General features: G+C 36.7%; 1 protein-coding gene across 3 annotated transcripts; it reads left to right on the forward strand.

Moving 5' to 3' along the window:
- Nucleotides 1–1,307: 1,307 nt before the first annotated feature.
- On the forward strand, nucleotides 1,308–15,542 carry LOC144043207 (choline transporter-like protein 5-A). Of its 3 annotated transcripts, XM_077556519.1 has the most exons (23): nucleotides 1,308–1,491; nucleotides 2,293–2,341; nucleotides 2,883–2,956; nucleotides 4,775–4,859; nucleotides 5,526–5,610; nucleotides 6,140–6,268; nucleotides 6,664–6,724; nucleotides 6,855–6,978; nucleotides 8,086–8,169; nucleotides 8,567–8,679; nucleotides 9,605–9,736; nucleotides 10,161–10,260; nucleotides 10,840–10,932; nucleotides 11,531–11,618; nucleotides 11,852–11,890; nucleotides 11,963–12,120; nucleotides 13,132–13,226; nucleotides 13,327–13,430; nucleotides 13,521–13,594; nucleotides 13,802–13,872; nucleotides 13,979–14,067; nucleotides 14,339–14,423; nucleotides 14,817–15,542. In XM_077556519.1, the coding sequence occupies exons 1-23, from the start codon at nucleotides 1,404–1,406 to the stop codon at nucleotides 14,912–14,914; spliced, it is 2,118 nt and encodes a 705-aa protein (XP_077412645.1). In that variant the 5' UTR covers nucleotides 1,308–1,403; the 3' UTR covers nucleotides 14,915–15,542. The 3 variants fall into 3 exon arrangements, 2 of the variants coding, with proteins under 2 accessions (XP_077412645.1, XP_077412644.1); XM_077556518.1 differs by having other exon boundaries at nucleotides 1,311–1,491; nucleotides 11,852–12,120; XR_013291065.1 differs by lacking the exons at nucleotides 13,979–14,067; nucleotides 14,339–14,423; nucleotides 14,817–15,542 and having other exon boundaries at nucleotides 11,852–12,120; nucleotides 13,132–13,246.
- The last annotated feature ends 271 nt before the right edge of the window (nucleotides 15,543–15,813 follow it).

Consider the following 15,813-nt stretch of genomic DNA (forward strand, 5'->3'; position numbering starts at 1 on the left):
AGAGTGTGAAGTGGAAGACATTTTGACCTGCCAGACTCAACAAAAGAAACATCCTTGAGACTCAGCGAGCAACATATGCCAGCTCTGAGTGATACAACAGGCAAAGAGATTACTACTCTCAGTTGGATTCTGAAATGTTCCTACTCACGACTGCAGCTCCACAGGCTTTCTCTGACTAAAATGTTACACAACATCATTTTGACAGCAGTTGCTTTTGGATCTGTCAGCACAGCATGGTGGCAGTTGAAAGAAAACTTTGTGGAACATCGCTGTGACTTAAAAGAATACTAAATTCTTTCAAACACAATTCTTCACATCCTCAATGAAATGTTCTAATTAAAATACAATTAAAACTATCTGCTAGTGGCTCCATCGAAATAAGAGTCGGGCTGAAATTCTATCAGAGAAAACATTCACACACAAATGGAGATTTGATTCAGACTCATGGATGACAAAGCAAATTAAGTTATGTACTCGTAAAACTGTAAGCAATAGTCCACTCTGAAAGTCTGCCACTGTTTCTACATTTCACACTATAGCCTCTTATTTTCATGCATGGGGCACTACTGCCATCACATGTCATTTTCCTGTAAGACACCCTGGAAACAGTTGCTTTGTGATTTTGCTTATACAGCACCACGATGGATTTCAAATGAAACCGTCATTATTTAATCGACATCCGCTCACCCATCCATATTCTTAACAGCTGACCTTCACTTTAATGACTTTAATGCCTGACAAAAACTGTTCAAATCTGATGTAAATGTAACCTACAGTGTTAACATTCAGAAGTAGAAAACCACACGAGTGCTGGGATTTTGAAACTTACTCAATGAGATTTATTTATTAAGGCTGGCAACAAAAAAAAACATTAGAAAACGCCTGATAGGCATTCAATATGCGTTCTTTCATTAAAAACTTTTTGGGGGGAGATTAGGGTTCAGGAGGGTGCTTGGGGAAGACCCAAAATATATATTTTTTAAATTACTTTATCTTCTCAAAGATGCTGTTCTGACTCACAGCACCGCAAGCTCCTATGTGTCCCTGAGTGAGGGAAAAAAAATGCTTTTTGAAATTTCACCATTGTATAGTGCATCATATCCGAGTCACCTTCCTAATTATGGCCCTTCCTTCTGTTCTGCGAGTTTAAATGTTTGTACAGCTCTAGGAAGAGTCCTCGTGGTTCCGAAACATTTATAGGTCTTGATACTGTCAAAAGTATTTACATTGTTTTAATTGACAGATTTCCATTGGCTATAGTAAGAGGCAAACATATTAAGCGGTTTAGGGGGGAGAGAGAGCGAGTGTGTGTCAGGGATGAAGAGGATAGGGAGACACTTAGTCCAGTTTATCTGCAACCTCATTCAACCTTCCCAGTGTGTTCTTCTGGCTGTTGAGCCGCCATGGCGCCACACCGGTACACCTTCAGCAGCGCGGCTGCTGTTCAAGCCGCACCAGTCAGTGGAGCTACACATCTGGATCCCTTCTATGGTGAGCAACAGACCTGTTTTCACTATATAGAACATGCATTAACATTGAATGTGAACAGCTCACAATCTTAAATAGGCCTCAATGTGATCAATGCTAGTTAGCTGACAAATTGTCCTATATGTATGCTTATGGAGGAATTTGTGAATTTTGTAATTGTTTTGGGTTCGCCGCCTATACAACAAAGTCAGCATTAAGCTGCAGCTCTGCCTCTTAATCCTCATGAAAACAAAATATCGAAATTGATGGATAGTATTTGATTTAATTCAGACTCCAAATCAATCCAATGTAAATCTAGTTTGACATCCCTCATTCTGAGGTCATCATTTTTCTGGCAAACGGAGCCTTTGGAAAATATCAAATTGCATTGACAATGAAAACAACAACAGTGTTGATGCTAGCACTAGTTAGTCCTATTTTCGTCATCAATAGGATAAAGATTAACTAACTCAAGAGAGTATTACTCTTCACTAATGCTATCAGATTAACGGAGCTCAGTCTATTTCAACAAGGTGCTGACGCCTCTTACTTTGTATTACTGGCTGAACTGCAATTGACTGTTCCTGATACTGGTACTTTATAGTAACTGTACATCTGGTGATTGTGGTCAATATACAGTTCATATCCCCCTCCATGAGCCATCATCTTATCGTCAGGCCAAGCCTGGACGTGAGCCTCAATCGTTGTTGTTTAATGTTGCAACTTGTGCTGAGCTGTAATGGCACAATTTCACAAATAGGTTTTCAGTTGTCTTCCCCTTGATCCCAGTTAAGAAATAACTTTTTACTGTTTTGATTTCCTCAGGTGAGCCACACAAGTTTGATCCTTTCTTCAGAGGTCCAGTCCACAAAAGGTAACCCAATGCTTCCTCCTTATAAGCAGAAGCGGGGAATTCTGTTCACATGACTTGACTCGAGGTCCAACTCAAGTTGTTGATTTTAGGTCTTGGGGTTTGGTGGCTAAAACTTACTATATGAAAGATTTTAATTGAACGATATGACTGGATAAATAGTGCCTATTTGAATTTGACAAGAAGAAAAGTTGTATTTTGTGTAGTGCGTGTAAACCTGGCCACCTATTAACATCCCACCTCATTATAAGCAAGTATCATGGAGGGCGCTCTGTAGAACATCCATTCAATTCTACGTTTTCAGGATTATGTTTTTGATAAAACCATGAAAATATTCATGTATGTTAACGTCACGTTGATTGGTGTTTAAGCTTACACATAACCTATATGAAGCTGAATGTTTGTGTATGTATTCAATTGATATGACAATAGAGCGGTAGACCATACGGAGAGTGTTTTGGGACAATTATGAAACTGTGCTGATGCAAATGTGTTACCCGCTCAGGTGGTATTTAAAAAAACGGATGGATTGATTTCTCAACAGAAGCTGCACAGATGTCTTATGCTGTTGGATCTTCATCCTTGCCATTCTTTCATATGTTGCCCTTGGAATAGTGGGTGAGTCCTCTCCCGAAGACACATACTTGTTTGAATGTATTTAATCAAACTCAACTCAGCTGATATGTCACAACTTCATATGCTAAGTAGAACTGATGCTAGCCTCGGACCAAATATTCAATATTGTGTTGCTCCGCGTGTCTCGCAAGCAACTACACTGGGGTTGCTTCAAGCGGATAAGAGGAGAAACTCCTCCTCGTCTTTTGACAGAAAAAAAAAAAGTTTGATAGTCAACCTGATGACCGGTGGTGGTGTTATTACGTTGGATAAATGCTATCTTCAATTGATAGTTCAACAGTTGTAAAGAAGCCAACACACTCACCAGATAGGCCAACTTTCTTGCTTCCCATGATCCAAGCCTGCTCCTTTTTGGCTCGGTCTCTCGACTGGAAGCTGGCTATGTTGTTTGATGTGTGATTTACAATAAATGACAAAGTAGCACCCCTCTAAAAAAATATAATTTTTTTGGGGGTGGAAGTTTATTTTGAACATGTATAAAATAATAGCGGAATAAAATATATTATAAATACATTTGTGACAAAAGTAGAAGAAAAAAAAGCAGTTCAAGCAAACGTAACTTAACATCAAATGAAGCAGCAAGAGATAAAGTAAGACAGTCGTCAACCCTGTCACTGGTAGCAATTATGACATACATGTTGAAAAAGGAGCAGGAAGATGTATAAAATTTTATGTTCTGACTCCTTTATCTCCATTTTATAATCAGAATATAAAAAATAAATAAATAACTACGCACCCCTGCTTGTACATTTTACCTAGATCTACGAATATGTGGAAGCACATTTAACAGCCAAAAATGACGTTATTGGAGCTAAACTTAAAGATATACTTGACTCATTAAGCCTTTTTCAGCATTAAGATAATATTTTGTGTATAGGCTAATTAATGTGAGAATTTCATTATTTTTCACGTACAATTAATACCTTTAAAAACACATTTTCCCACTTGCTGTCTGTCATGTTTGGGTTCTGCTTTTCCTTGTGTGTCTCCCTTGGTCTTGTTAAGTGCAATCCTGCCCTTCCTCGTGTCAACCAATCAGTGCCCTCAGCCACTTGTGTCTTGCCCCAGGTGTGTCGTTAGTGAGTGTGTGAATTTAGTCTTGTGTCTCCCCTCGTGTCTGCATCGATTCATTGTCGTTTTCCTCCCATCATGCTGCCAGTTTTTTGCCTTGGTGTCCTCCCCATGTTTTGTTTCACTTGCCATTTGGAGTTCGCTTTTGTTTTGTATAATTAAATTCCTTTTTTTTTTTTTCTTCTTCTTTTTTTTTTAACATCACCTCTGCCTCCTTGCCCTGCTTCCCTGCGTTTGGGTCCGCAACCACCACAACCCCCTGACACTGTCGACTGAAGATGACATCACGCGTGTTGAGGAAATGGGTAACGACCGATCACGGCTCACCTTTTTTCTGGGGTTGGTCATGTGACATTAGCAAAATGAGCCATGATTGGTCGATCGTTACCTGTTACCTGAGCACGCATGATGTCATCTTCAGTCGCCAGCAAGTGGCAAAATTAGTTTTAATTAAGTTTGAATAATTTAAGGTATTAATTGTTTTAAAAAATAATGAAGTTATCACATCAATTGTAGACAAAATATTATCTTCTTACTGCTAAAAACGGCTAAATGAGTCAAGTATACCTTTAACAGCAAAACCAACATCTTGAATTTTTGATCACATTTTGTTAGAGATGACATATTTGAACAAAAGATTTTATCCAATCGACTAGGTGTAACTAGAATTTCAGCCAGCAATTAATTTAATAATACGCTCTTTGTAAAATGATTGCTCTATTTATCCAGCCTGGTTACATGGTGACCCCAGGAAGGTGCTCCATCCAACAAACAGCTATGGCGAGTTTTGTGGTCAGAAGGGAACTGCCAATGCGTGAGTCATTCCTTTCTCATTACACATCAAAAGACTTTACATGACCCTACCAATGCTCATTAACTATTGACTTTAAAAAAATAAATAAAAATGTATGATGTAAACCTCCTACAAAGTAGCTGTTACAATAACAATGTTCAAATCTGATTGTTATCTGAGATTATAGTGACACAAATTCTACAATTCAAGATTACTTATTGAATAATAATAACAACAGCCCAGCATACACCACCAACAAATGAGCATAAATAACCAGATGGAAGGGGCATGATTTGGGGACACCAGAAAAGTCATTAAAACTTCTAATGACGCCGAACCTTCCAGGGTCATACATACCATTTGGGATCGCCATGACTCAATCTCAACATACAGATCGTTGATGCGCCGGGGACTGCCGTGCAGCACATCTTCTCTTCTGGACATGAAGATCTACATCCAAACCATACCCAATTGATAATCAGACAGGCAGAAAACACAGGGGAGAGAAAGTTATCTGAAATGAGCGCAGCGACAATTACAAAGTAAAACAGAAATGAAACACAAAACAGACCCGAGACAACATAAATCAGACATATTTATTGGACATGACAAAAGCATTCATTTATTCTGACTTCTCAATGTGTTGTTAAATTTAATCTAGCAATTTATATTTGATCTGTTTTGCAGGAAGAGGCCCCTTCTCTTCTATTTCAACATCTTGAAATGTGCCAATCCTTCTATTCTAATTAACCTACAGTGCCCAACAATGCAGGTAATATAATATAATATGATATGATATGATATGATATAATATTGAATTTGCTTTTTCAAAATGTTATAGGTACTTAACTTCAAGTTTACTAAATTGGTGTTACTATAAACATATACTGTACGTATTAGGGCTGTCAATCAATTAAATGTTCTAAATGTACAATTGCTTTCAAATTTCAAACACTCTCATTAACATAAGTGGACAAATTTATATACTTATGAAAATAGATTTAATATTGTAATTATATACATGTTACATTTTGGAGAAAAGTAAAATTGCTCGTCAAACGAGCACATAACGACACTCATTTAAAGGCTGGCCAAATGCTGGTACTCAGATCCAAGTTACTCATCAATCCACGGCTTACGTAATGGAAAACTCGTTTGCAGGTTGAGCGCAATACAACGCTCCTTCACGTTGACATTTACATGTACTTGTTTGTACTTGTGTTTAGCCAAGTGACTCTACTAGCATCCCTTCATTATATTCCCCAAATTGCTTCTGTGACTAATATATCCTGTGCTTTCAGATGTGTGTGTCAAATTGCCCAGACAAATTTGCTACATATACTGAGATGCAGCTGGAGCACAAAGTCGGCAACAGCTACTGGCAGTATTACAGACAGTTCTGCAAACCTGGCTTCAATAATCCTGACAAGGTATGAGTTAGAATCTACGTTACATTTAAGTCCATCTACATGTTGGCTTGGTTTTACATTTGGCATTATTACGTATCTTTCGGACTGTAAATCACACTTTTTTTTCATAGTTTTGCTGCTCCTGCAACTTAGGCACAATTTGAATATATTAAAATTAGAGCTCGGACCAGCAGTTGGCACTTTTACTTGCTACAGCAAGATCTGTTTAAAAAATTAAAAAGTCATTGTGAATTCATTGACCAAAGGTCTTCATTAATTAAGTCGAATTTACACACTTTTCAAGTATTTGCTGTCACCAGTTTATGAACACTCAACATTTTAAATCACATTTAGCAGTTTTTAGCACTTTTCATTCATCCTGCCTTGCCTTCATATTTCTGTTTGGGTTCTTCTAGCCAGTATCTGAGGTTCTACGAGATGAAGATTGTCCCTCTATGATTGTGCCAAGTAGACCATGTAAGGATGACACTTTCATTGTTGTAATATCAAACCTTATGTATGTTTATACCCAATAATGTTTTGTGATATTATAATATACTAATATATGACATTATATTACTTTTGTGTGTCTGTGGGCGGGGCTCAGTTCTTCGGCGATGTCTACCAGATGTCATCACTCTTAATGGGACAGCGACAGTGGCAAATAAGACGAGGTTCAAAGATGCTCTTGAAACGGCACGTAGCGTCACGGAACTCCAAAATGCTGTCAGGTATTGTCTCCTTTTCAATATTTTACATACACGTACACAATATATTTCATTTCACAATATTATTATTATCATTATTTTAAACTCTGGCTCTTGGGGACTCGGATGATGGTGGAACGTCTGAAGCAGGATGGGACCTCACTCAGATTAAAGGATCTATTGAAGATCTGTGTCATCAATTACGTTTGTCTCTTATAAAAATATTATTTTTATAATAAACAAAACTGCCATGGCAATACAGTATCTTTTGTACCCCAAATTCATAAGTGCAACACTAGCATTGCAATGTGACAGTTCTCAAAAACAAATCAGGCTGCCAGAATTGCTGTTGGTAATTACTGTAGATACTGTATACTGCCTTTCACCCTGATATTCCTTCCAAGGTCAAATCCATCAATTCTCAATTTAGCGTAGAGGTCAAAAATGTGATCAATGGGATGATGGTGGCTTTTTTGGAACGTAGGGTGGTGGATTGTCTTGCATGAGAAATATTTCTTATAGAAAGCACAGCTCTTGTTATTCCATGGCAAATTGTCGGTTAGAAACTCGACATACCAGGATCCATTTTGATCTTGGGCACCTTAGAAGGTCCTATCATTCCTACCCCCCATTATTTTTTTTAATTATTTTACAATATGGTGATTCCACATGTTTTTTTTTTTGTTATTTACCTGATTATGTAACTAACAATTTGCAACAATCCTGAAGTCATTCTCCTTCAATTAGGTTTAACTTGGAAATTTATGATAAAAACCTTCTGAGGTTTATAACAACGATTGAAATAAATGGGGGAAATTAGCATAATTTTCCCCAGAGGGGGGAAAAAACAACTCAAATGCTTATTTAACTGCATGCATAATGATATCAATATTATTATTAATTCTGAACAGTGTATTCTAGCAAAAACAAATGCATTTCATTTATTTGCCTTGTTGAATGTGTTTGAAATGTGTTAAACTAATGTTATGAGAATTTGGATTTGCATGCTAGAATTTGGAAGTAACAACAACAACAACTGTAATTCATTATACTCTAATTGTCCGCATGTTTTCATGAAATTCCGAACAAGTTGATTCATTAAAAAAAAAAAGACCTCTCACATCTTTTCAGAGGAATAAGAGGACTAGTGGATACTCGGGAGATGGGCTTGAAGATCATGGAAGATTACACCAAGTCTTGGCCATGGATCGTTCTGTAACTACTACGCATGCACACAAACTGGATAGTTGGACTGAATAGTTTAACTGTAATTAAAAGATAACTAACTGGTGGTGAAAACAAGCAACATTTATAGTTTGTTATTGATTTATTGGTTTAACTGTGTTTTATATGTCTGATTTTACTTTATGTGGAGCAAATTAAATGCTACCGTACTGTATGCAGCTATGTTTGTTTGTTGTAAGTGCTCTATAAGTTGACTTAAGTTATAAAAACTCTTAGAGCATATGCTTCACGAGAACTTTGCAATTGTGATTACCCTTGCCTTAGCTTTTCCTAATCATTTAAAGTACACCCAACCCCCCTACCCCCTCCCCATTCTTTGTTCTATCCTGTTGCTACAACTCACGTCCAGTTTTTGTCCCTCCCCCAGAGGCCTGCTGATATCCTTGGTGTTTAGTCTCATCTTCATAGTGCTGCTGAGATTCACAGCCGGCCTCATGTTGTGGGCTACCATCATAACTGTTATGCTACTCTTGGCATATGGTATGTTTTTCATCTATCTATCTATCTATTTCTCTATCTATATCTCTCTCTATCTCTAGCAACTATATCTATCTCTCTTTATCTCTCTCTATATATATCTCTCTATCTCTTTCTATATTTATATTTATCTCTATCTTTCTATATCTATCTATATCTATATCTCTATATTTCTCTCGATATCTCTATCTATCTATCTATCTATCTATCTATCTATCTATCTATCTATCTATCTATCTATCTATCTATCTATCTATCTATCTATCTCTCTCTCTATATCTATCTATATCCATCTATCTATATCTATCTATATCTATCTAGCTCTATATATCTCTATCTATATCTCTCTATCTATCACTCTATATCTATTTCTATATCTATCTGTCTCTCTATCCATCTATATCTATCTACATCTATCAATCTCTATCTCTAACTCTATATCTCTATCTATCTATATCTATCTAGCTCTATATATCTCTATCTATATCTATCTATCACTCTATATCTATTTCTATCTCTGTCTCTCTATCCCTCTATATCTATCTACAGCTATCTATCTCTATCTATCTAGCTCTATCTCTAACTCTATATTTCTATCTATCTATCTATCTATCTATCTATCTATCTATCTATCTATCTATCTATCTATCTATCTATCTATCTATCTATCGTTCTATATCTATCTATTTGTATATCTCTCTATCTCTCTATCTATCTACATCTATTATCTATATCTATCCATCTATATCTAGCTCTATCTCTAACTCTATACCTCTATCTCTATATCCCTCTCTATTTCTATATCTATCTATCTATCTATCTATCTATCTATCTATCTATCTATCTATCTATCTATCTATCTATCTATCTATCTATCTATCTATCTAACCAACTTATTGAATGTGTACAATACACAATGCAATTGTAGGTATGTGGTACTGCTCTGTGGTGTTAACCAACCTGGGATACAGTCAAGGCTCGGATGTTTCCATTGTGGAAGTTGGAGCCCAGACAGATCTCAAAGTCTATCTACAGCTCAGAGAAACTTGGATCATTTTATGTAAGCGTTCTTATTTTTCTTTGTACAACTTTCATCATTTTTTTGGCATTTTTTATTTCTTCTGTCGGCCTTTTGTTGTCTACCAGAATCCCGTCAGTGTAGTGATAAACACGTGTTGTCCTAGAACATGAGTTATCGTTATTTTTATCTGCCAAATTTAAGGGTAATACAGTATGTTTATGTTTAAGGCAGTTTTTCAAGGGTGTGATTAGGACTCTTTCATAGGCAGTGCTTTGGAAGAAAAAAAAAACTAACTTATGGTTCCTTGTGTCCTTGTGGGACTAAACCATCAATTCTCTAGGTATTAAGCTAAATCTTCTCAGGTGTGCAATATTCCAACTACATCACCAAACAACTAAATGAAATAAGAAATAAATGAGCACACATTTTAGTCTCATGTTTGTTATTGATTTGCCATCCTCAGTGGCGTCTCTAGGAGTGACAGAGGCTTCAATTTTGCTGATACTTGTCATCATGAGGAGGAGGATCAAGCTGGCCATTGCCCTGCTCAGAGAGGCCAGCAAGTGTGTTCCTTTTAACTCATTCACTGCCATTGACGGTTATAGACGTCAAATATTCATTTTTAACTATTTCTATTAGTTTAACATTTTTTCCCCACTTTTGTTGACAAGAGTATGAAAATATAATAATTAATTAATTAATAATTTATATAAAATTTAAGATTAATCGTGAGGTAACTATTGAAGTCATGCAATTAATTACGATTAAAATATTTTAATTGCCTGACGCTCCTAATAATCTTTAATAATCTTTTCTTTTTTTAAAATCGCGTTAGGGAATTTAAAAATTTTAATTGTAATTAATCGCATGACTTCAATAGTTACCTCACGATTAATCTTAAATTTTATATATGTTCTAAATGTACAATAAAAAAATGTATAGGTTTCCATACTCTTGTTAACAAAAGTGGGAAAAAAATTAAACTAATAGAAATCGTTCAAATGAATTTTTGACATCAATAGCCGTCAATGGCAGTGAATGAGTTCATTACAGTGCAGCTGTATGTGCTTAAAAAACAACAACAAAAACGCAGCAATGGGATTTACGAGTTTTATCATTTCTTTGATTTGTCTCTTTTGCAGAGCCATCGGTCACATCATGTCAACCCTCTTCTACCCAGTCATAACATTTCTTTTCCTGACTGTTTGTATTTCATACTGGGCTGTTACTGCTGTGTATCCTTGAGAAAGTGTCAAATATATGACACAAATGAGCTTCATATTACAACTTCCAAATACAGTCATCTGTATTGGTACGAAAGCAACTGAAATACATTTATCTTGATAAAGCTCAAGGAAAGCAAGACAGACTGTTTTCTTTCACTAAAGGGAAACCACGGCCAAACTTTTCATACAATATGATCTATAATATGTTGTATGTGCCCCTACTAGTCTAAATACAACATTCTGATTAATACTGCATTTGTGGAATATGAATTAAGCAGAAAAATTCACCTTTTTCTATCCATCTCCATTTTTTAATTTGCTCTCCACTGAAAATGACATCACAGTGTCTAATGGCTCAGATAACAACCAATCATGGCTCACCTGTTTTCTGGGTTTGGTCATGTGACATTCGCAAGTTGAGCCAACTATACAGCGCATTAAAAAATATTTCCATTATAATTTTCATTCCTCCTCCTCATTCCTTAATTGTATATACTTGGTGATTCTGCTGGTGTCGTTCATTACTTCTCTGTTGTTTTGACTTGCTCAGTCAATATTACTAATGTACAAATCCGTTAATGTATCTTTAACTGGCACTTTAAACCAGTTACTTGGCATCTTCAGGTGACGCCATCTATAAAGTCATGTCCCCTAATGTGAGCTGTCCACATTCCAACAGCACTTGCAATCCTGAGGTAACAGTTTATTGTGGTCACTTGTCAGTTCAGAGATTGTTTTTAACCTATTTTGTGTTATAAAGAGACAGTGTGTAGTGTAGGGCTTTTTTTTTCATTTTCTTGAAAATGTTAGATATGTGCTAAATCCAGATTTATGTTTCACTACAAAATGTTAACATCGGTTTTGTTTTATTTCCAAATCTTTGCGACAACACCATTATCGTGTTTTCATTCATTCTCTCACCTTGCAGACTTTCAACGTAAGCAACGTATCCCAAGAAACGTCCTGTGTGGGTTCTCAGTGCCTGTTTGCATTTTATGGCGGAGAGACACCCTACCACCGTTACTTGTTCCTGCTACAGATTTCCAACTTGCTGATCTTTCTCTGGCTGGTTAACTTCAGCTTGGCCCTGGAACAATGTACGCTTGCTGGAACATTTTCCAGTTACTACTGGGCCAAGAGGAAACCTGAGGATGTCCCTCCCTGTCCACTGTTCTCATCCTTCAGAAGGGCAATCAGGTCGGAACAATAAACAAGACTGTGATACCTTTTTAAGAAATTGCCAGGGGGGAGAGGTCATTGCGGTGAAGTGCACCCAAGCGTAGGAAAGAAGGCATGGCATGGTAGGGGTGCAGGGAAATCTAAAAAACATAATATTGCAAAAGGACAAAAATAGTGAATCGCATGATTCAAAATCATAGAGCAAAAATTGAGAAACCGGGAAAATGAAGAACAGGGGGGGACTGACTAATTGTCACAGACAAGTCCTTGGACATGGGACAATGACAGGGCATATGATGGCACTAGATATAGCCAGACTTAAAACAACAAGGCACAACTAGACAAGACACAAATAGGTGGAGAGCGCTGACTGGCTGAGACCAGGGGAAAAAACTGGCGAGATCTGATGAAAACAAAGGAAGACTGTTAATATGATGAACGCAGAATATTAACCCCCCCAAATCGATTCGGCAATATATCGCGATATTACAGTGCGCAATTTTCGAATCGATTTAATATGGGGCCGAATCGATTTTTAAACATTCTTTTTTTTTTATGGAAATATTCAACAAAACGTCTTACTTAGGGTTAGGATTCACACATTAAGCATGGAAAAATGTTATATTAATGGAACATTAAGCCTTAATATTTTATTTTAGTGCTGTTCAAACATGAAACCGACTGCAACCTGTTTGTTAAATGCAGTGGCTCAGTTTTAAGCCTGAATTTTCAAATAAATACATTTTCATACAAATCTTACAGTGTACATGTACAAGTTTACTGATTAGTATTTTCTAAATTTGAGTTTTTAAAAAATCGCAATAATCAATTTATAGATTTTTGTCGGGATTAATCGGTATCGAATCCAATCATGACCTATGAATCGTGATGCGAATCGAATCCCCAGGTACTAGGCAACTCAAACCCCTAATATATATATATACCACTGTTTTAACCAGAGTGAAACTGAAATGATGGGAAGGACAGTAGTAACTAACATTTGTCAACCTCCGCTTGTATTTTCTTCAGGTATCACACGGGGTCTTTGGCATTTGGAGCTCTCGTTCTCTCTGTTGTCCAACTTTTTCGAATTACACTGAAATACTTGGAGAAGAAACTGAAAGGTTTACATCTTACACACAATGTCAGTGTGACACTAGCTCCATTAGCTAGTAAAAGTTTTCTTCTGATAGGAGCCCAATGATTGTGTTTGTGTCTTTGCAGGACTTGACAACAGCCTGTCCAAGTTTATACTATGTTGTCTTACATGCTGCTTCTGGTGTTTGGAAAAATTCATTCGCTACATGAACCGAAATGCTTACATTATGGTGAGTTTAATAGATTGTGTTTGCTTTATTATATTATACGGATTTGTATAATGATGTGATTGCGGACGTGCATTATATATTTTCCAATAGATGGCAATCTATGGCAAGAACTTCTTCATGTCAGCTCAGGAGGCGTTCTTCCTTCTCATGAGGAATATGGTCAGGTCAGGCTCACTTCAGCTTTATAAAAAAAAAAAACAATAATAATAATAAAAAATAAAATGACAACACATATATACAGTGCCATGAAACAGTATATTCTTCTCAATTTGTTTTTCCTTTTGCATAATTCCATTCCCATCAATTTTAATTAGCTATATGATCAATCAACGTGTACCGATGTGGAGCATTCCTTTCCGTCTGTCTTACAGAGTTGCAGTTGTGGACAGAGTGACGGATTTCCTGCTGTTTTTGGGGAAAGTAATGATAGCAGGAGGAGTTGGTAAGTCATAACTAAAGTTTAGTGGTGAGTTGCAGCAGTCCGTTTTTTAATGCTCCATGTGGAGCCTAACCCAAACACCAAATTTCCCCTCCCATCTTTTTTTCAGGTGTGTTAACATTACTTTTCTTCACAAAGAAAATCACTCTTTTCCAGGAGGAAGTGCCGTATCTCCACTACTATGAGATTCCTCTCATGGTAGTTACGAGCAGACACATTCACAGATTTATGACACAGACTCAGCTCATCCACTTTTTCGCTTCATTCAACTGTTCAGATTTTTATTCCACTATTCTGATTTTATAGTAACAATTGAGATTATTTCTTGCTTTTAGTGTAGAACCAATTATAATATATAATAATAAGAAATAGAGATAGGCAAGTACTTATTCAATCTAATTGCCTAACTAGTATATTTGCCTTTTTCAAAGATGATTAACACAGTAAGTGTTTTTTTCTTCGACATCAGACGACGGTGGTGGGGGCTTACCTGATTGCTCATGGCTTCTTCAGTGTTTATGCCATGTGTGTTGACACATTTTTCCTCTGCTTTTGTAAGTACAACACCTTTATGTTTTATATTCATCCTTTTTGCACTACTCATCCTGTTCATCGTAAAAGGCTCCTGGAGCCGATCCTCTGCTGATTTTGGGTGATCAATCAGAGGGCAACTGCACATGCAGCCATTCATTCTCTCATCAACACCCGTCTCCTATTTAGAGTGTTTAATTAAGATAACATGCATGCGTACCTATTTTCGGGCTGTGGAAAGTAAGACATTTTTCTATAAGTATAAGGAAAAACTGCCACGGATTGTAATATGAAACCTTCTTACAACCACCACCACTTTTGCATTCAAATGTGCTTAATGTTAATGTTCTTCTTTGCCTCCTTTTTAATCCAGTTCCCTTCATTCTATATTTACAACCTTGTCTCTATTCTCCAAGGTGACGACTTGGAGAGAAATGATGGTAGTCCGGAAAAACCTTTCCTCATGTCGCCAGAGTTGCACAGGATTCTGGGGAAATCCTCCCGTACATGTTGAACCCAAGAATGACCTCTGCCTCAGAAACTGTGGAAGGAAAACAAACTGTTGGATGAAGGGCAATACATTTGAATGTCTCGCCGTATCGTAACGAGCCTCATTGTGATACAGATACCGATTGCCAAATTTTCTACTAAATGAATACATAAACAAAACAGCTCCTCTGCTTCTGACTCTGAGTCAGAAAAAGTGGAATCACCTTGCAATGTTCTTGGAATCATCAGTTATGTTCAATTTAAGATCAACATTGGCTCAGTTTTGCAACTGGCTTTAGTTTAAACAATTCCAAAGTCTGGAATAATGTGAATGTGGTTATCAAATGTTAACCCTGTTAACTCATCCATGAAATCATGGCAGTGCATGTGTAGTACTTGCTGTACATTATAATGGCATGTTCTGTACAAGAAGTATGCTGTGCACTTTGGTTGCTTTTATTGGGGCCCGAGCAGCGACTGCTGTCTGGCCCCTATTCTTTTTGTAGAAATTATTATTATTGTCTGTACTCATAAACACTTTAAACTGCCCATAGAACAATTGTCACTGTTGTTAAAAGTGACTAATAATCAAATTGTATTTATCATTCATGAAATGATTACAGTGGAAACAAAGAATGCTTTTTCAATTTTAACTGTCTGTTTACGGTCCCTCAATCCCCCGAATCTTGCTCCTCTGATGACAAATGATGTTGTTTGGGTGATAAAGTGACTGAGGAGATTTCTGCTTAAATGATCAGTTCCCCTATCAAAGATACTGCTTCAATAAGGTCATCATTGTGTAAAGCAGCCATTTATGGAAGTAGTCTTATAGCAAGTCTTTCTCCAAACAGAAAGATCTCAGCCACAATCAGAGGTGGACATACTAACCACTTGTTTTATAGTGCAATGAGAGTTAAATGCATA

This window comes from Vanacampus margaritifer, chromosome 2 (assembly GCF_051991255.1).
Source record: "Vanacampus margaritifer isolate UIUO_Vmar chromosome 2, RoL_Vmar_1.0, whole genome shotgun sequence".
Lineage (NCBI taxonomy): Eukaryota > Metazoa > Chordata > Actinopteri > Syngnathiformes > Syngnathidae > Vanacampus > Vanacampus margaritifer.